The sequence below is a fragment of the Lipotes vexillifer genome, unplaced genomic scaffold (genome assembly GCF_000442215.2).
Source record: "Lipotes vexillifer unplaced genomic scaffold, Lipotes_vexillifer_v1.1 scaffold268, whole genome shotgun sequence".
In the NCBI taxonomy this organism is placed as follows: Eukaryota; Metazoa; Chordata; class Mammalia; order Artiodactyla; family Lipotidae; genus Lipotes; species Lipotes vexillifer.
In genome coordinates this window covers 391,021-412,340 of record NW_006796561.1, presented here as the reverse complement: position 1 = coordinate 412,340, position 21,320 = coordinate 391,021, and the positions used below count along the sequence as shown (strand labels likewise).

Below are 21,320 nucleotides of genomic sequence, written 5' to 3'. Positions count from 1 at the left end.
AACCACTCGCAATTTAAAACTTATAAATTGTTTATTTCTGAAATTTTCCATTTAATATTTTTGGACCTCAGTTGACCTCAGATAACTGAATCCATGGAAAGCAAAACTGCAGATAAGGAGGGACTACTGTAAATATTTTTAAATTTAATTAAAGGAAAGGAAATAAAACCTTTAGAAGAAAAAGAAATATCTGACCTACCCAGATAATTTTAATAAAATGTACACATTTTTACAGAAGGAAGATTCTGTTTATTTCTTAATCTTTTCCAGGTTAACTTTTAAAAGGTTGTTATCGGGGAAATTTTTATGTATACATAAAAGAGTGAATGATATAATGAAAGTCTGTGACTCTATCATCCAGTTTCAGTAGTTATCAACTCATAACCAACCTCCTGTCATATATATATTCACATCCTTTCCACACTCTCCCATTCTCAATACTGTATAGATGCATTTTGAAGCAAACACAACAGACCATTTCATCTGTGAATATTGAAACATGCGTCTCTAAAAAATAAGGACTCTTTAAAAAACAATAACACATGTCATTGTTATAACACTTAACAATTTTATTAGTAATTAAATACTCAGTCTTCAAATTTCCCTGGTTCTCTAAAAATCTTACACAGTTGATTAATCTGAAACAAGATCCAAATGATGCCTATACATTGTGATTCGCTGAGGTGCCTCTTATGTCTGTTTTGATCCATATTTAGTTACCCCTCTCCCCCTCCCCCAGTTTATTTGTTAAAGAAGTCGGATTGTTTGTCCTGTAGTTTCTTTTTTTTTTTAACATCTTTATTGGAATATAATTGCTTTACAATGGTGTGTTAGTTTCTGCTTCATAACAAAGTGAATCAGTTATACATATACATATGTTCGCATACCTCTTCCCTCTTACATCTCCCTCCCTCCAACGCCCCCATCCCACCTCTCTAGGTGGTCACAAGCACCGAACTGATTAACCTGTGCTTCCCACTAGCTATCTATTTTACATTTGGTAGTGTACATATGTCCGTGCCACTCTCTCACTTTGTCACAGCTTACCATTCCCCTCCCCATATCCTCAAGTCCATTCTCTAGTAGCTCTGTGTCTTTATTCCCATCTTACCCCTAGGTTCTTCATGACATTTTTTTTCTTAGGTTCCATATATATGTGTTAGCATATGGTATTTGTCTTTCTCTTTCTGACTTCACTCTGTATGACAGACTCTAGGTCCATCCACCTCACTACAAATAACTCAATTTCGTTTCTTTTTATGGCTAATATTCCATTGTATATATGTGCCACATCTTCCTTATCCATTCATCCGATGATGGACATTTAGGTTGCTTCCATCTCCTGGCTATTGTAAATAGAGCTGCAGTGAACATTTTGGTACATGACTCTTTTTGAATTATGGTGTTCTCAGGGTATTTGCTCAGTAGTGGGATTGCTGGGTCATATGGTAGTTCTATTTGTAGTTTTTTAAGGAACCTCCATACTGTTCTCCATAGTGGCTGTACCAATTCACATTCCCACCAGCAGTGCAAGAGTGTTCCCTTTTCTCCACACCCTCTCCAGCATTTATCGTGTCTAGATTTTTTGATGATGGCCATTCTGACTGGTGTGAGATGATATCTCATTGTAGTTTTGATTTGCATTTCTCTAATGATTAATGATGTTGAGCATTCTTTCATGTGTTTGTTGGCAATCTGTATATCTTCTTTGGAGAAATGTCTATTTAGGTCTTCTGCCCATTTTTGGATGGGGTTGTTTGTTTTTCTGTTATTGAGCGGCATGAGCTGCTTGTAAATTTTGGACATTAATCCTTTGTCAGTTGCTTCATTTGCAAATATTTTCTCCCATTCTGAGGGTTGTCTTTTGGTCTTGTTTATGGTTTCCTTTGCTTTGCAAAAGCTTTGAAGTTTCATTAGGTCCTATTTGTTTATTTTTGTCTTTATCTCCATTACTCTAGGAGATGGGTCAAAAAGGATCTTGCTGTGATTTATGTCATAGAGTGTTCTGCCTATGTTTTCCTCTAAGAGTTTGATAGTTTCTGGCCTTACATTTAGGTCTTTAATCCATTTTGAGCTTATTTTTGTGTATGGTGTTAGGGAGTGATCTAATCTCATACTTTTACATGTACCTGTCCAGTTTTCCCAGCACCACTTATTGAAGAGGCTGTCCTTTCTCCACTGTACGTTCCTGCCACCTTTATCAAAGATAAGGTGTCCATATGTGTGTGGGTTTATCTCTGGGCTTTCTATCCTATTCCATTGATCTGTCTTTCTGTTTTTGTGCCAGTACCATGCTGTCTTGATTACTGTAGGTTTGTAGTATAGTCTGAAGTCAGGGAGCCTGATTCCTCCAGCTCCATTTTTCGTTCTCAAGATTGCTTTGGCTATTCGGGGTCTTTTGTGTTTCCATACAAATTGTGAAATTTTTTGTTCTAGTTCTGTGAAAAATGCCAGTGGTAGTTTGATAGGGATTGCATTGAATCTATAGATTGCTTTGGGTAGTAGAGTCATTTTCACAATGTTGATTCTTCCAATCCAAGAACATGGTATATCTCTCCATCTATTTGTATCATCTTTAATTTCTTTCATCAGTGTCTTATAATTTTCTGCATACAGGTCTTTTGTCTCCTTAGGTAGGTTTATTCCTAGATATTTTATTCTTTCCGTTGCAATGGTAAATGGGAGAGTTTTCTTAATTTCACTTTCAGATTTTTCATCATTAGTGTATAGGAATGCCAGAGATTTCTGTGCATTAATTTTGTATCCTGCTACTTTACCAAATTCATTGATTAACTCTAGTAGTTTTCTGATAGCATCTTTAGGATTCTCTATGTATAGTATCATGACATCTGCAAACAGTGACAGGTTTACTTCTTCTTTTCCGATTTGGATTCCTTTTATTTCCTTTTCTTCTCTGATTGCTGTGGCTAAAACTTGCAAAACTGTGTTGAATAAGAGTGGTGAGAGTGGGCAACCTTGTCTTGTTCCTGATCTTAGTGGAAATGGTTTCAGTTTTTCACCATTGAGGACAATGTTGGCTGTGGGCTTGCCATATATGGCCTTTATCATGTTGAGGAAAGTTCCCTCTATGGCTACTTTCTGCAGGATTTTTATCATAACTCGGTGTGGAATTTTGTCGAAAGCTTTCTCTGCATCTATTGAGATGATCGTATAGTTTTTCTCCTTCGGTTTTTTAATATGGTGTATCTCGTTGATTGATTTGCATATTTTGAAGAATCCTTGCATTCCTGGAATAAACCCCACTTGATCATGGTGTATGATCCTTTTAATGTGCTGTTGGATTCTCTTTGCTAGTATTTTGTTGAGAATTTTTGCATCTATGTTCATCAGTGATATTGGCCTGTAGTTTTCCTTCTTTGTGACATCCTTGTTTGGTTTTGGTATCAGGGTGATGGTGGCATTGTAGAATGAGTTTGGGAGTGTTCCTCCCTCTGCTATATTTTGGAAGAGTTTGAGAAGGATAGGTGTTAGCTCTTCTCTAAATGTTTGATAGAATTCGCCTGTGAAGCCATGTGGTCCTGGGCTTTTGTGTGTTGGAAGATTTTTAATCACCATTTCAATTTCAGTGCTTGTGATTGGTCTGTTCATATTTTCTATTTCTTCCTGATTCAGTCTTGGCAGGTTGTGCATTTCTAAGAATTTGTCCATTTCTTCCAAGTTGTCCATTTTATTGGCATACGGTTGCTTGTAGTAATCTCTCATGGTCCTTTGTATTTCTGCAGTGTCACTTGTTACTTCTCCTTTTTCATTCTAATTCTATTGATTTGGGTCTTCCTTTTTTTCTTGATGATTCTGGCTAATGGTTTATCAATTTTGTTTATCTTCTCAAAGAACCAGCTTGTAGTTTTATTGCTCTTTGTTATCGTTTCCTTCATTTCTTTTTCATTTATTTCTGATCTGATTTTTATGATTTCTTTCCTTCTGCTAACTTTGGGGGTTTTTTTTTGTTCTTCTTTCTCTAATTGCTTTAGGTGCAAGGTTAGGTTGTTTATTTGAGATGTTTCCTGTTTCTTAAGGTGGGCTTGTATTGCTATAAACTTCCCTCTTAGAACTGCTTTTCCTGCATCCCATAGGTTTTGGGTCGTTGTGTTTTCATTCATTTCTAGGTATTTTTTGATTTCCTCTTTGATTTCTTCAGTGATCACTTCGTTATTAAGTAGTGTATTGTTTAGCCTCCATATGTTTGTATTTTTTCACATCTTTTCCTGTAATTGATATGTAGTCTCATAGCGTTGTGGTTGGAAAAGCTACTTGATACAATTTCAATTTTCGTAAATTAAACGAGGCTTGATTTGTGACCCAAGATATGATCTATCCTGGAGAATGTTCCATGAGCACTTGAGAAAAATGTGTATTCTGTTGTTTTTGGATGGAATGTCCTATAAACATCAATTAAGTCCATCTTGTTTAATGTATCATTTAAAGCTTGTGTTTCCTTATTTATTTTCATTTTGGATGATCTGTCCATTGGTGGAAGTGGGGTGTTAAAGTCCCCTACTGTGAATGTGTTACTGTCGATTTCCCCTTTTATGGCTGTTAGTATTTGCCTTATGTATTGAGGTGCTCCTATGTTGGGTGCATAAATATTTACAATTGTTATATCATCTTCTTGGATCGATCCCTTGATCATTATGTAGTGTCCTTCTTTGTCTCTTGTAATAGTCTTTATTTTAAAGTCTATTTTGTCTGATATGAGAATTGCTACTGCAGCTTTCTTTTGATTTCCATTTGCATGGAAATCTTTTTTCATCCCATCACTTTCATTCTGTATGTGTCCCTGTCTGAAGTGGGTCTCTTGTAGACAGCATATATATGGGTCTTGTTTTTGTATCCATTCCGCCAATCTGTGTCTTTTGGTGGGAGCATTTAGTCCATTTACATTTAAGGTAATTATCGATATGTATGTTCCTATTACCATTTTCTTAATTGTTTTGGGTGTGTTATTGTAGGTCTTTTCCTCCTCTTGTGTTTCTTGCCTAGAGAAGTTCCTTTAGCATTTGTTGTAAAGCTGGTTTGGTGGTGCTGAACTCTCTCAGCTTTTGCTTGTCTGTAAAGGTTTTAATTTCTCCATCAAATCTGAATGAGATCCTTGCTGGGTAGAGTAATCTTGGTTGCAGGTTTTTCTCCTTCATCACTTTCAGTATGTCCTGCCACTCCCTTCTGGCTTGCAGAGTTTCTGCTGAGAGATCAGCTGTTAACCTTATGGGGATTCCCTTGTGTGTTATTTGTTGTTTTTCCCTTGCTGCTTTTAATATGTTTTCTTTGTATTTAATTTTTGATAGTTTGATTAATATGTGTCTTGGCGGGTTTCTCCTTGGATTTATCCTGTATAGGACTCTCTGTGCTTCCTGGACTTGATCAACTATTTCCTTTCCCATATTAGGGAAGTTTTCAACTATAATCTCTTCAAATATTTTCTCAGTGCCTTTCCTTTTCTCTTCTTCTTCTGGAACCCCTATAATTCGAATGTTGGTGCATTTAATGTTGTCCCAGAGGTCTCTGAGACTGTCCTCAGTTCTTTTCTTTCTTTATTCTGCTCTGCAGTAGTTATTTCCACTATTTTATCTTCCAGGTCACTTATCCATTCTGCCTCAGTTATTCTGCTATTGATCCCTTCTAGAGTATTTTTAATATCATTTACTGTGTTGTTCATCACTGCTTGTTTCCTCTTTAGTTGTTCTTGGTCCTTGTTAAATGTTTGTTGAATTTATTCTATTTCCAAGATTTTGGATCATCTTTACTATCATTATTCTGAATTCTTTTTCAGGTAGACTGCCTATTTCTTCTTCATTTGTTAGGTCTGGTGGGTTTTTATCTTGCTCCTTCATGTGCTGTGTGTTTTTCTGTCTTCTCATTTTGCTTAACTTACTGTGTTTGGGGTCTCTTTTTTGCAGGCTGCATGTTTGTAGTTCCCGTTGTTTTTGGTGTCTGTCCCCAGTGGCTAAAGTTGGTTTAGTGGGTTGTGTAGGCTTCCTGTTGGAGGAGACTAGTGCCTGTGTTCTGGTGGATGAGGCTGGATCTTGCCTTTCTGGTGGACAGGTCCACGTCTGGTGGTGTGTTTTATGATTTTAGGCAGCCTTTATGCTAATGGGTGGGGTTGTGTTCCGGTCTTCCTAGTTGTTTGGCATAGGGTGTCCAGCACTGTAGCTTGCTGGCCATTGAGTGAAGCTGGGTGTTGGTGTTGAGTTGGAGATCTCTGGGAGTTTTTCGCCATTTGATATTACATGGAGCTGGGAGGTCTCTTGTTGACCAGTGTCCTGAATTTGGCTCTCCCACGTCAGAGGCACAGCACTGACTCCTGGCTGCAGCACCAAGAGCCTTTCATCCACATGGCTCAGAAAAAAAGGGAGAAAAAGTAGAAAGAAAGAATGAGGGTAAAATAAAATAAAGTAAGATAAAATAAAATAAAGTTATTAAAATAAAAAATAATTATTAAGAAAAAAAATTTTTTAAAAAACGGACAGACAGAACCCTAGGACAAATGGTGAAAGCAAAGCTATATAGACAAAATCTCACCCAGAAGCATACACATACACACTCACAAATAGAGGAAAAGGGGAAAAAATAATATATCTTGCTCTCAAAGTCCACCTCCTCAATTTGGGATGATTCGCTGTCTATTCATGTATTCCACAGATGCAGGGTACCTCACGTTGATTGTGGAGCTTTAATCCGCTGTTTCTGAGGCTGCTGGGAGAGATTTCCCTTTCTTTTCTTTGTTCTCACAGCTCCCGGGGTTCAGCTTTGGATTTGGCCCCGCTTCTGTGTGTAGGTCGCCGGAGGACGTCTGTTGTTCGCTCAGACAGGACGGGGTTAAAAGAGCAGCTGATTCGGGGGCTCTGGCTCACTCAGGCCGGGGGGAGGGAGGGGCACGGAGTGCGGGGTGAGCCTGCGGTGGCAGAGGCCAGCGTGATGTTGCATCAACCTGAGGTGCGCAGTGCGTTTTCCTGGGGAATTTGTCCCTGGATCACGGGACCCTGGCAGTCGCAGGCTGTACAGGCTCCCCGGAAGGGGGCTATGGATAGTGACCTGTGCTCGCACCCAGGCTTCTTGGTGGTGGAAGCAGCAGCCTTAGCATCTCATGCACGTCTCTGGGGTCTGCGCTTTTAGCCATGGCTCGCGCCCGTCTCTGGAGATCCTTTAAGCAGCCCTCTTAATCCCCTCTCCTTGCGCACCAGGAAACAAAGAGGGAGGAGAAAGTCTCTTGGCTCTTCGGCAGTCCAGACTTTTTCCCGGACTCCCACCCGGCTAGCCGTGGCGCACTAGCCCCCTTCAGGCTGTGTTCACGCAGCCAACCCCAGTCCTCTCCCTGGGATCAGACGCAAGCCCGATCCTCAGCTCCCAGCCCCGCCCGCCCCGGCTGGTGAGCAGAGAAGCCTCTTGGGCTGGTGAGTGTTGGTCGGCACTGGTCCTCTGTGTGGGAATCTCTCCGCTTTGCCCTCCGCACCCCTGTTGCTGTGTTCTCTTCTGTGGCTTCGAAGCTTCCCCCCTCCACCACCCACAGTCTCCTCCCGTGAAGGGGCTTCTAGTGTGTGGAAACCTTTCCTCCTTCACAGCTCCCTCCCAGAGGTGCAGGTCCCGTCCCTATTCTTTTGTCTCTATTTTTTCTTTTTTTCTTTTGCCCTACCTAGGTATGTGGGGAGTTTCTTGCCTTTTGGGAGGTCTGAGGTCTTCTGCCAGCGTTCAGTAGGTGTTCTGTAGGAGCAGTTCCACGTGTAGATGTATTTCTGATGTATCTGCGGGGAGAAAGGTGATCTCTGTGTCTTACTCTTCCGCCATCTTCCCCCTCTCCTGTCCTGTAGTTTCTTGAGTTTTGGATTTTGCTGGTTGTGTCCCTGATATTTCACTTAATGTATTTTCCCCCGTGTTCTCCTTATTTCCTATAAATTGGTAATTAATATTTTAGAGGCTTTTATCAGATTTTTTGGCAGAAATATTTCATAGTTGGGTGGAGTACTTCCACCAGGGAACTCATAAAGTTAGCTTATTTTGCTTTTTGTGGAATTAACAGCTATCAATGACTGCTGTCCACATCTCTTATTTCATTAGTGTTTGTAAACTGATAATATTCTAAATACATCATTTTATTTTTTATGAGCTGGAATGCTTCTCTAGAGTACAATCTCCCTTGGCAATGGTTTGATTACTCTGAATTCCAGTAGTATGCATAGTAAAAGGAACATAAATGTTTGATTATTCCTCTTTTTATTTACCAATTTTCAGAATAATAGCTTGGTTCTCTAGCATCCTACAAAGGTGACCAATTAGCTTTTACTTTTTAAGGTTTTTTTTTTTTTTTAAAAAAATAAATTTATTTATTTATTTTTGGCTGTGTTGGGTCTTCGTTGCTTTGTGCAGGCTTTCTCTAGTTGCAGCCAGCAGGGGCTACTCTTTAATTGCAGTGTGAAGGCTTCTTATTGCAGTGGCTTCTCGTTGCAGAGCATGGGCTCTAGGCGCACGGGCTTTGGTAGTTGTGGCTCATGGGTTCTAGAGCGCAGGCTAAGTAGTTGTGGTGCATGGGCTTAGTTGCTCCGCGGTGTGTGGGATCTTCCCAGACCAGGGCTCGAACCCGTGTCCCCTGCATTGGCAGGCGGATTCTTAACCACTGTGCCACCAGGGAGCCCTTTTAAGGTCATTTTGAACTCATAGATTTAGATAGATTTGTGTTTAAATCCATTGCAGGTTATTAGTATGGATGCTCAGATTATCTCATCTTTAACAAATGGGAGCCTCTTTAAGTTCTTGAATGCCTTTGACATTATTCTTTCATAGTTTTTGGCAAGATGTTTCAGACTTATCTTATGCATCTCCTGCTCAAGACCTGGAAATGGCCATTCCTCCAAAGAATCCTGGTTCCTTTTAGTTGGGAGTAACATTTAGAGACCACAGCCTGGGCACAGGGATCCTCACTGCTAGTGGTTTGGTCATTGTTTCTTGGCTATTTCAGTGAATGAACCTAAGAAATTCCACCGCCCCCCACCCCCCAACCCGAGATACATGGGTTCACATGTATCACATTTCTAATTCAGATATAGAGTATAGGGTTCTTTCTTCTGAGATTTCAAAATTTGTGTCTTATAATGAAAAGCTTGGATTCTTATGACATTAACATAGTTACTTGCTGTTTTATAAACATATAATAGTTTCAGAATAATGCTGTAGATATTTTCATAACAACATGGTTACTGAGAAGAGTTTAAGTTTTTTTTTTTTGCAGTCCTTTTTTTTTTTTAACATCTTTACTGGAGTATAATTGCTTTACAATGGTGTGTTAGTTTCTGCTTTATAACAAAGTGAATCAGCTATACATATACATATATCCCCATATCCCCTCCCTCTTGCGTCTGCCTCCCACCCTCCCTATCCCACCCCTCTAGGTGGTCACAGAGCACTGAGCTGATCTCCCTGTGCTATGCAGCTGCTTCCCACTAGCTATCTATTTTACATTTGATAGCGTATATATAAGTCCATGCCACTCTCTCACTTCGTCCCAGCTTCCCCTTCCCCTCCCTGTGTCCTCAAGTCCATTCTCTATGTCTACGTCTTTATTTGTGTCCTGCCCCTGGGTTCTTCATAACCATTATTTTTTTAGATTCCATATATATGTGTTAGCATATGGTATTTGTTTTTCTCTTTCTGACTTACTTCACTCTGTATGACAGACTCTAGGTCCGTCCACCTCACTACAAATAACTCAATTTCGTTTCTTTTTATGGCTGAGTAATATTCCATTGTATATATGTGCCACATCTTCTTTATCCATTCATCTGTCGATGGACACTTAGGTTGCTTCCATGTCCTGCCTATTGTAAATAGAGCTGCAATGAACATTTTGGTACATGACTCTTTTTGAATTATGGTTTTCTCAGGGTATATGCCCAGTAGTGGGCTTGCTGAGTCATATGGTAGTTCTATTTTTAGGTTTTTAAGGAACCCCCCATACTGTTCTCCATAGTGGCTGTGTCAATTTACATTCCCACCAACAGGGCAAGAGGGTTCCCATTTCTCCACACCCTCTCCAGCATTCATTGTTTGTAGACTTTTTGATGATGGCCATCCTGACTGGTTTGAGATGATATCTCACTATAGTTTTGATTTGCATTTCTCTAATGATTAATGATGTTGAGCATTCTTTCATGTGTTTGTTGGCAATCTGTGTATCTTCTTTGGAGAAATGTCTATTTAGCTCTTCTGCCCATTTTTGGATTGAGTTGTTTGTTTTTTTTGATATTGAGCTGCATGAACTGCCTGTAAACTTTGGAGATTAATCCTTTGTTGCTTCATTTGCAAATATTTTCTCCCATTCTGAGGGTTGTCTTCTCGTCTTATTGTTTCCTTTGCTGTGCAAAAGCTTTTAAGTTTCATTAGGTCCCATTTGTTTATTTTTGTTTTTATTTCCATTTCTGTAGGAAGTGGGTCAAAAAGGATCTTGCTGTGCTTTATGTCATAGAGTGTTCTGCCTATGTTTTCCTCTAAGAGTTTGATAGTTTCTGGCCTTACATTTAGGGCTTTAATCCATTTTGAGTTTATTTTTGTGTATGGTGTTAGGGAGTGTCCTAATTTCATTCTTTTACATGTAGCTGTCAAGTTTTCCCAGCAGCAGTTATTGAAGGGGCTGTATTTTCCCTGTTGTATATGCTTGCCTCCTTTATCAAAGATTAGGTGACCATATATGTGTGGGTTTATCTCTGGGCTTTGTATCCTGTTCCATTGATCTATATTTCTGTTTTTGTGCCAGTACCATACTGTCTTGATTACTGTAGCTTTGTAGTATAGTCTGAAGTCAGGGTGCCTGCTTCCTCCAGCTCCGTTTTTTGTTCTCAAGTTTGCTTTGGCTATTCGGGATCTTTTGTGTTTCTATACAAATTGTGAAATTTTTTGTTCTAGTTCTGTGAAAAATGCCAGTGGTAGTTTGATAGGGATTGCATTGAATCTATAGATTGCTTTGGGTAGTAGAGTCATTTTCACAATGTTGATTCTTCCAATCCAAGAACATGGTATATCTTTCCATCTATTTGTATCATCTTTAATTTCTTTCATCAGTGTCTTTTGTTTGTTTTGTTTTTTTCGGTACGCGGGCCTCTCACTGTTGTGGCCTCTCCCGTTGCGGAGCACAGGCTCTTAACGTGCAGGCCCAGCGGCCATGGCTCATGGGCCCAACCACTCCATGGCATGTGGGATCTTCCCGGACCGGGGCACAAACCCACATCCCCTCCATCGGCAGGTGGACTCTCAACCACTGTGCCACCAGGGAAGCCCTCATCAGTGTCTTATAATTTTCTGCATACAGGTCTTTTGTCTCCTTAGGTAGGTTTATTCCTAGATTCATTATTCTTTTTGTTGCAGTGGTAAATGGGAGTGTTTTCTTAATTTCACTTTCAGATTTTTCATCATTAGTGTACAGGAATGCTAGAGATTTCTGTGCATTAAATTTGTATCCTGCTACTTTACCAAATTCATTGATTAGCTCTAGTAGTTTTCTGATAGCATCTTTAGGATTCTTTATGTATAGTATCATGTCATCTGCAAACAGTGACAGCTTTACTTCTTATTTTCCAATTTGGATTCCTTTTATTTCTTTTTCTTCTCTGATTGCTGTGGCTAAAACTTCCAAAACTATGTTTAATAATAGTGGTGAGAGTGGGCAACCTTTTCTTGTTCCTGATCTTAGTGGAAATGCTTTCAGTTTTTCACCATTGAGGACAATGTTGGCTGTGGGTTTGTCATATATGGCCTTTATTATGTTGAGGAAATTTCCCTCTATGCCTACTTTCTGCAGGGTTTTTATCATAAATAGGTGTGGAATTTTGTCGAAAGTTTTCTCTGCATCTATTGAGATGATGATATGGTTTTTCTCCTTCAATTTGTTAATGTGGTGTATCACATTGATTGATTTGCATATATTGAAGAATCCTTGCATTCCTGGAATAAACCCCACTCGTTCATGGTGTATGATCCTTTTAATGTGCTGTTGGATTCTCTTTGCTAGTATTTTGTTGAGGATTTTTGCATCTATGTTCATCAGTAATATTGGCCTGTAGTTTTCTTTCTTTGTGACATCTGCTTTTGGAATCAGGGTGATGGTGGCCTTGTAGAGTGAGTTTGGGAGTGTTCTTCCCTCTGCTATAATCTGAAAGAGTTTTAGAAGGATAGGTGTTAGTTCTTCTCTAAATGTTTGATAGAATTCGCCTGTGAAGCCATCTGGTCCTGGGCTTTTGTTGGAAGATTTTTAATCACCATTTCAATTTCAGTGCTTGTGATTGGTCTGTTCATATTTCCTATTTCTTCCTGGTTCAGTCACAGAAGGTTGTGCATTTCTAAGAGTTTGTCCATTTCTTCCAGGTTGTCCATTTACTGGCATACAGTTTCTTGTAGTAATCTCTCATGATCCTTTGTACTTCTGCAGTATCGGTTGTTATTTCACCTTTTTCATTTCTAATTCTATTGATTTGAGTCTTCTCCCTTTTGTGCTTGATGAATCTGGGTAATGGTTTATCAATTTTGTTTATCTTCTCAAAGACCCAGCTTGTAGTTTTATTGATCTTGGCTGTCATTTCCTTCATTTCTTTTTCATTTATTTCTGATCTGATCTTTATGATTTCTTTCCTTCTGCTAACTTTGGGGTTTTTTTTTTGTTCTTCTTTCTCTAATTTCTTTAGGTGTAGGTTAGGTTGTTTATATTAGATGTTTCTTGTTTCTTAAGGTAGGATTGTATTGCTATAAACTTCCCTATTAGAAATGCTTTTCTGTATCCCATAGGTTTTAGGTCTTTTAGTTTTCATTTCATGTGTTTCTAAGAATTTTTGGATTTCCTTAGTGATCCTTTGGTTATTAAGTAGTGTATTGTTTAGCCTCCTTGTGTTTTTATTTTTTACAGATTTTTTTCCTGTAATTGATATCGAGTCTCATAACATTGTGGTTGGAAAAGATACTTGATATGATTTCAGTTTCCTTAAATTTACCAAGGCTTGATTTGTGACCCAGGATATTATCTATCCTGGAGAATGTTCCATGAGCACTTGAGAAGAATGTGTATTCTGTTATTTTTGGATGGAATGTCCTATAAATATCAATTAAGTCCATCTTGTTTAATGTATTGTTTAAAGCTTGTGTTTCCTTGTTTATTTTCATTTTGGATGATCTGTCTATTGGTGATATTGGAGTGTTAAAGTCCCCTACTATGATTGTGTTACTGTTGATTTCCCCTTTTATGGCTGTTAGTATTTGCCTTATGTATTGAGGTGCTCCTATGTTGGGTGCATAAATATTTACGATTGTTATAGCTTCTTCTTGGGTTGACCCCTTGATCATATGTAGTGTCCTTCTTTGTCTCTTGTAATACTCTTTTTGTCTGATATGAGAATTGCTACTGCAGCTTTCTTTTGATTTCCATTTGCATGGAATATCTCTTTTCTGTCCCCTCACTTTCAATCTGTATGTGTCCCTAGGTCTGAAGTGAGTCTTTGACAGCACGTATATGGGTTTTGTTTTTGTATCCATTCAGCCAGTATTTGTCTTTTGGTGGGAGCATTTAATCCATTTACATTTAAGGTAATTATCAATATGTATGTTCCTATTACCATTTTTTTAATTGTTTTGGGTTTGTTATTGTAGGTCTTTTCCTTCTTTTGTGTTTCCTGCTTAGAGAAGTTCCTTTAGTATTTGTTGTAAAGCTGGTTTGATGGTGCTGAATTCTCTTAGCTTTTGCTTGTCTGTAAGGTTTTTAATTTCTCTGTTGAATCTGAATGAGATCCTTGCTAGGTCGAGTAATCTTGGTTGTAGATTTTTCTGTTTCATCACTGTAAATATGTCCTGCCACTCCTTTCTGGCTTGCAGAGTTTCTGCTGAAAGATCAGCTGTTAACCTTATGGGGATTCCCTTGTATGTTATATGTTGTTTTTCCCTTGTTGCTTTTAATAGTTTTTCTTTTACTTAATTTTTGATAGTTTGATTAATATGTGTCTTGGCCTGTTTCTCCTTGGATTTATCCTGTATGGGGCTCTCTGTGCTTCCTGGACTTGATTGACTATTTCCTTCCCCGTATTAGGGAAGTGTTCAACTATAATCTCTTCAAATGTTTTCTCTGTCCTTTACTTTATCTCTTCTTCTTCTGGGACCCCTGTACTTCGAATGTTGGTGAATTTAATGTTGTCCCAGAGGTCTCTGAGACTGTCCTCAATTCTTTTCATTTGTTTTTCTTTATTCTGCTCTGCAGTAGTTATTTCCACTATTTTATCTCCCAGGTCACATATCCGTTCTTCTGCCTCAGTTATTCTGCTATTGATTCCTTCTAGAGAGTTTTTAATTTCACTTATTGTGTTGTTCATCACTGTTTGTTTGCTCTTTAGTTCTTCTAGGTCCTTGTTAACTGTTTCTTGCATTTTGTCCATTCTATTTCCAAGATTTTGGATCATCTTTACTATCATTATTCTGAATTCTTTTCTAGGTAGACTGCCTATTTCTTCTTCATTTGTTTGGTCTGGTGGATTTTTACCTTATTCCTTCATCTGCTCTGTGTTTCTGTCTTCTCATTTTGCTTAACTTACTGTGTTTGAGGTCTCCTTTTTGCAGGCTGCAGGTTCATGCTTCCTGTTGTTTTTGGTGTCTGCCCCCAGTGGCTAAGGTTGGTTCAATGGGTTGTGTAGGCTTCTTGGTGGAGGGGACTTGTGCCTGTGTTTTGGTGGCTGAGGCTGGATCTTGTCTTTCTGGTGTGCAGGACTGCATCCGTTGGGTGTGTTTTGGTGTGTCTGTGATCTTACTATGATTTTAGGCAGCCTCTCTGCTAATGGCTGGGTTTGTGTTACTGTCTTGCTAGTTGTTTGGCATAGGATGTCAAGCACTGTAACTTGCTGGTCATTGAGTGGTGCTGGGTCTTAGCATTGAGATGGAGATCTCTGGAAGAGCTTTTGCCTTTGATATTACGTGGAGCCAGGAGGTCTATGGTGAACCAGTGTCCTGAACTCAGGTCTCCCACCTCAGAGGCACAGGCGTGATACCTGGCCGGAGCACGAATACCCTGTCACCCACACGGCTCAGAAGAAAAGGGGGAAAAAATGAAACAAAGAAAGAAAAATAAAATAAAATAATATAAAGTTATTAAAATAAAAATAATTATTAAAAAATTAAAAAGTAATAATAAAAGAAAGAAAGAAAGAATAGAGCAAGCAAACCGAAAAAACAAATCCACCAGTGATAGCAAGTGTTAAAAACTATACTAAAAAAAACCCCCAAACAAAAAATGGATAGACATAACCCTAGGACAAGTGGTAAAAGCAAAGCTATACAGACAACATCATACGAAGAAGCATACACATACACACTCACAAAAAGAGAAAAAGGAAAAATATATATATCTATAATATAAAAGAAAAAAAGGATGATGAGAGCAACCAAATCAATAAACAAAGCTACCAATGATAATCAACTCTAAATACTAAACTAAGATAAACATAAAGCCAGGAACAAATTAGATGCAGAAAGCAAACCCCAAATCTACAGTTGCTCCCAGCATCCACCACAATTTTGGGATGATTCGTTGGCTGTTCAGGTATTCCACAGATGCAGGGTACATCGAGTTGACTGTGGAGATATAATCTGCTGCTTCTGAGGCTGCTGGGGAAAATTTCCCTTTCTCTTCTTTGTTCGCACAGCTCCTGGGGTTCACCTTTGGATTTGGCCCCGCCTCTGCGTGGAGGTCTCCTGAGGATGTCTGTTCTTTCCTCAGACAGGACGGGGTTAAAGTAGCAGCTGATTAGGGGGCTCTGGCTCACTCAGGCCGGGGTGAGGGAGGGGTACGGATGTGGGGCGAGCCTGCAGCGGCAGAGGCCAGCGTGACGTTGCACCATCCTGAGAGGCTCACCATGTGTTCTCCCAGGGAAGTTGTCCCTGGATCCCGGGACCCTGGCAGTGGCGGGCTGCACAGGCTCCCGGAAGGGAAGGTGTGGAGAGTGACCTGTGCTCGCATACAGGATTCTTGGTGGCTGCAGCAGCAGTGTTAGCATCTCATGCCCGTCTCTGGGGTCCACACTGATAGGCGCGACTCGTGCCCATCTCTGGAGCTTGTTTAGGCAGTGTTCTGAATCCCCTCTCCTCGCACACCCTGAAACAGTGGTCTCTTGACTCTTAGGCAGTTCCAGACATTTCCCCGGACTCCCTCCCGGCTAGCTGTGGCGCACTAGCCCCTTTCAGGCTGTGTTCATGCAGCCAACCCCAGTCCTCTCCCTGGGATCTGACCTCCGAAGCCCGAGCCTCAGGTCCCAGCCCCCGCCCGCCCCAGCGGGTGAGCAGAGAAGCCTCTCGGGCTGGTGAGTGGGGCTGGTGAATGCTGCTCGGCACAGATCCTTTGTGCGGGAATCTGTCCGCTTTGTCCTCCGCACCCCTGTTGCTGCGCTCTCCTCCGTGGCTCCGAAGCTTCCCCCCTCCGCCACCCACAGTCTCCGCCCGCGAAGGGGCTTCCTAGTGTGTGGAAACCTTTCCTCCTTCACAGCTCCCTCCCACTGGTGCAGGTCCCGTCCCTATTCTTTTGTCTCTGTTTTTTCTTTTGCTCTACCCAGGTACGTGGGGAGTTTCTTGCCTTTTGGGAAGTCTGAGGTCTTCTGCCAGCGTTGAGTAGGTGTTCTGTAGGAGTTGTTACACATGCACATGTATTTTTGATGTATTTGTGGGGAAGAAGGTGATTTCCACGTCTTACTCCTCCACCATCTTGAAGGTCTCCCTCTTTGCAGTTCTTTTTGTTTTGATAGTATATCGCACTAAGGATGTTCAGTCAAATTACTTTTTTTTTTTTAATTACTTATTTTTAAGTCACTTTATAGTTCCTCTCTTGTGGTTATGCTACCAACTTGATACAAAGAATAATTTGTTTAATTTTGCTTTTGCTTTTATTGTGAATTTTTTTAAATTAATTTTCTTTTAGAATTATATAAAATGTTGAAGTGGTTTTTAAATAAAAACAATAAAATCAATGTATTTTCAGAGAAATCTAGCTTCTTTCCTCGTCTCTCTACCCTGTTCTTGCCTCCCTTTTTTAGAGGACCAATTGAAAAAAAAATTGTGTGTTCTCCTTCCATTAAAAAAAATACAGGTGTGTGTGTGTGTGTGTGTGTGTGTGTGTGAATGTGTGTATGTGTTCCCTCTTTACTTTCTTAGATAAAAGGTAGTTTAGTATATATACTTTTCTTCGTCTTCTTTTACTTAATATATTCTGGATATCACTCCATAGCAAAACAGGGAAATTCTTTTTATTTTAGCTGTATTTTGTGGGTATATCATAGTTTAATTAATCCTAGGTTAATATTTAAGTGTCCTTTATTTTGAGGAAATGCTGACATATTTTATTCTTTTGTAATATAATTACAACATAATACCTTGTGATTGTATCTGTTTGATTTCTATAGTTATCAAATCTTGTAACCCAGTGGTGTTTAGTTTCTACAACTACCTTCGAACTCATCCTTTGCTTATTCGAAGAAACCTTGCCTCCCCTGAAGGAACTTTGGCAACCTTAGGTCTCAAAACGGAGAAGAACTTTGTTGATAAAATTAATCTCATAGAAAGAAAATTATTCTTTACTACAGCAAATGCTCATTTTAAAGTTGGATGTCCTGTTTTAGCCTTGGAGGTACTCTCCAAAATTCCAAAAGTTACCAAAGTGTCTGCCTTACCTTCAGAAAAAGATCAGCCTGACTTCATTTCTAAAAAGACGGATGATGTACCTTCAGAATCAAAAACTCTGAGTGATGGTGATAGAAGTTCTGGAATTGATTGGTCAAATGTAACTTCATCACAGATTGACTGGAGTCAGCCAATAGTAAAAGTTGAAGAGGAACCTCTTACTCTTGATTGGGGTGAAGAGCACGATGGTGCCTTAGAAGAAGAGGAAGAAGATTCTGTCGGTTTAGTAATGAAAATTACAGATGTCAGGGAAAAAGACAGACAAGAAGATCAGGAAGCCCCAGACCCTAATGTGTTATTGACTCCTCAGGAAGAGGATTGCCTTGAAGGTGATTCTGAAGTTGATGTGATTGCTGAACAACTAAAATTCAGAGCTTGTTTAAAGATCCTTATGACTGAACTAAGAACATTGGCTACAGGTTATGAAGTAGATGGTGGAAAACTCAGATTTCAACTCTATAACTGGCTTGAAAAGGAAATTGCTGCCTTGCATGAGATATGTAATCATGAATCAGTTATTAAAGAATATGCCAGTAAAATGTATTCCACAGTAGAGAGTGATATTCTGGATCAGGAAGAAATCGTGGACAAACCAGATATTGGTTCCTATGAGTGGCACCAAATAGAAAGGCGGAGACTACAGGCTAAACGAGAGCATGCAGAAAGACGGAAGTTGTGGTTGCAGAAGAACCAAGATCTCCTCAGAGTGTTTCTTAGTTACTGTAGCCTTCATGGGGCCCAAGGTGGTGGTCTGGCCTCAGTAAGGATGGAACTCAAATTTTTGCTACAAGAATCACAGCAGGTATTGACTTTACTTTTGTTTTCAATCTTGGTTATTTTAATAATTTCAATAACTTTCATTTATAGTTGTAAAGCTCTTTTTACTGGTTAATCTTAATGTAATTAGGTCCTCTATTCATAGGAGGCACATATTTACACTCTGCATGGGTCTTTTTAGACAGAAGTTTTGGTAATTAGGAGTAGGCTAAAAGCTTGAGACCACAGCTGTGTCAAACTCATCTTTACATCTTCTGCATCTAAGCATAGGACCTGGTACGCAATCAATTTTTGTAGAATAAGTGAGCAAGCACATTAACATATTGCTTTTACTCAGATGTTTACTGCCAGTATTTTTATCATATAACTATTAATTGCTTTTTTTGTCCTTCATTTTAACTACGGAAAAAATAATCTCCTATCACTCACAGGAAACTACAGTGAAGCAGCTCCAGTCTCCACTACCACTGCCTACCACCCTACCTCTGCTTTCAGCAAGTATTGCTTCAACAAAAACAGTCATAGCTAATCCTGTATTGTACTTAAATAATCACATCCATGATATACTTTATACTATTGTTCAGATGAAAACACCACCTCATCCCAGTATTGAAGATGTGAAGGTAATGTAGAGTTTATGATCATTTGGTATTGTACACACTGAGAAGGTAAATGTGTTATACTTGTCTTCCAATTTGAACTTAGAAGAAATATTTTACAGTACTCTTATCTGCTACCTTCTCAGTCTGACTAGTTCAAGACCATTTGTCCAATGAATGTAATTTGAAAGTAAGCATTCTTGAAATTCTCCCATTTGCCACAGCTTGGATGGAGTTTAAGCTAAGTGAAGTAAGTCAGACAGAAAGAAAAATACCATACGTTATCACTTATATGTGGAATCTAAAAAATGAAACAAATGACTGTATATAACAAAACAGAAACAGAGTCCCAGACATAGAGAACAAACCAGTGGTTACCAAAGTGTGTGTGTGTGGGGGGGGGCACATTATGGGTAGGGAATTAAGAGATACAAACTACTAAGCATAAAATAGACAAGCAACAAGGATATATTGTACAGCTCAGGGAAATAGAGCCATTATTTTGTAATAACTTTAAAGGGGAGGATAATCTATAAAAATATTGAACCATTGTGCTGTATACCTGAAATTAATATGATAGTTTCTTCTTACTTGTGGAAAAGTTATTATCTTCCTTTAAGACAGGCAAATACTTTTTTGGTAATAAAATTCATTTTCTAGACAGTATTCTTGCCAAATATTCCTTTGGATTCTCCATCTCCTTTAAATGAATCATTAAGTAGACATATTTATAACTGTTTGCTTAGATGCCAGGATATTATGAAAATATAAGTGCAGGGGGGTATCTTTGAGAGAACCATGATTGATTAGAAATAGTCCCAGAGAAAGTACCCTCTTTACTGTCTCCCTGATGACTGTGTTTTGTTGGAGGCTGTGGAATAGTTTGGGGCAATTAGAGTTTTGGCAGAGTTACTACCCCGAATTAAAACTATATCCTATGCTGAAAACTTAAAAATGGACAGATTCTAAGAAACAGTAGGGAGTGTGGCAGGATCTGGAGAGATGATCAGACTTCCACTGTGCTAGCCTAAGTGTATTTGTACTGTACTTTTTCCAATTCCAGTGGCTGATGTCATTTCAGGTCCCCAATATTTTTATTTTTAATTTTTTTGTTTGAAAGGCACATTCAATCTCTGGTAGTACATTCTTCTGAAGGACCCAAGGTTTACTGGTCATATCATCCTATTAGAGACTTCTAATCCATAGCATGAATTAATCTATCAGTATTTTAGCAGAGATTACTTAAATTATTTGATAGGTGAATATGGAAATGCAGAAAATGCCTTCAATGCATATAAGCTCTAAGTAAACATTTCTAGTTCCTAGAAATTTGGATAAGCTTTCAAAAAGTATGAAACTATTTCTAAGATCCCTTCAAATTTTAAGATTGTGTGAGTCTCAAAATGCTGATTCAGTGTGGCATTGTAGGATGTGGTTTTTATATTATATTGATAATTTTTAAACTTTCAAAATTTAAAATTCTAAGACTGCATTACTTCTAAGTACTAAGTGGATTACTTGCTTTCTGGAAAATTAACCATTTCAGACAGTGATTGATATACTTTCTAAACACTTAATTCATTCTTACTGATAAGATCAAGTTTTTAGTTTCATCAAGGAGAAGTTTTCATAAGGCAATTTTAAATAAAACTCTAAAAATTCTATGCTTATTTTGGTTCTGCTTTTTTGCAGTATTACTACTTAGGCTATTCATTAGCAGGCTAGGACACAGTCCCAGCAATGTGAACGTTGGCACTTTGCTTAGGGCCTGCTAAGTGGCAGGCTCACAGTAATAAATATTTGATAAAGATGCATATGAATCAATTAGCTTTGTTGTGAGCATGGATATTGAATTGGATGAGTTTTATTTTAGAAGCTTTAAGGTAGAGTTAGTAGTCTCATGTAGGACCTAGTTTTATTTGTGATATTGCTAGTTTCCTGGGTATTTTCTGATTTTTAACATACTACTGTTGTGTAGAAATGTTAGTACAAAATGTAATTGTGGCTGTTTTGGTTTTAGGTGCACACACTTCATTCACTAGCAGCATCACTTTCTGCATCAATTTACCAAGCATTATGTGACAGTCATAGCTACAGGTAAAAAAAAAAAAAAAAAATTACCCAAATAGTATTAATACAGCAAAAGCATTAAACTGTTCCAGAGTTATATTAAAGTTCTGCTTCCTAGGGACTGAAAAATCCTCAAATATGACCACCATGTGTACTTTAATAGATGAGAGTAGGAAATAA

At 38.8% G+C, this 21,320-nt stretch overlaps 1 protein-coding gene across 1 annotated transcript in view; it reads left to right on the top strand.

Moving 5' to 3' along the window:
• DMXL2 (Dmx like 2) overlaps window positions 1–21,320 on the top strand; it is a 170,428-nt gene that overhangs the window by 124,034 nt on the left and 25,074 nt on the right. Inside the window, exons 23-26 of the mRNA XM_007468711.1 lie at window positions 12,119–12,121; window positions 17,418–18,496; window positions 18,903–19,094; window positions 21,091–21,167. Of these exons, the coding sequence (XP_007468773.1) occupies window positions 12,119–12,121; window positions 17,418–18,496; window positions 18,903–19,094; window positions 21,091–21,167 (1,351 nt within the window). The remainder of the gene's footprint in view (window positions 1–12,118; window positions 12,122–17,417; window positions 18,497–18,902; window positions 19,095–21,090; window positions 21,168–21,320) is intronic.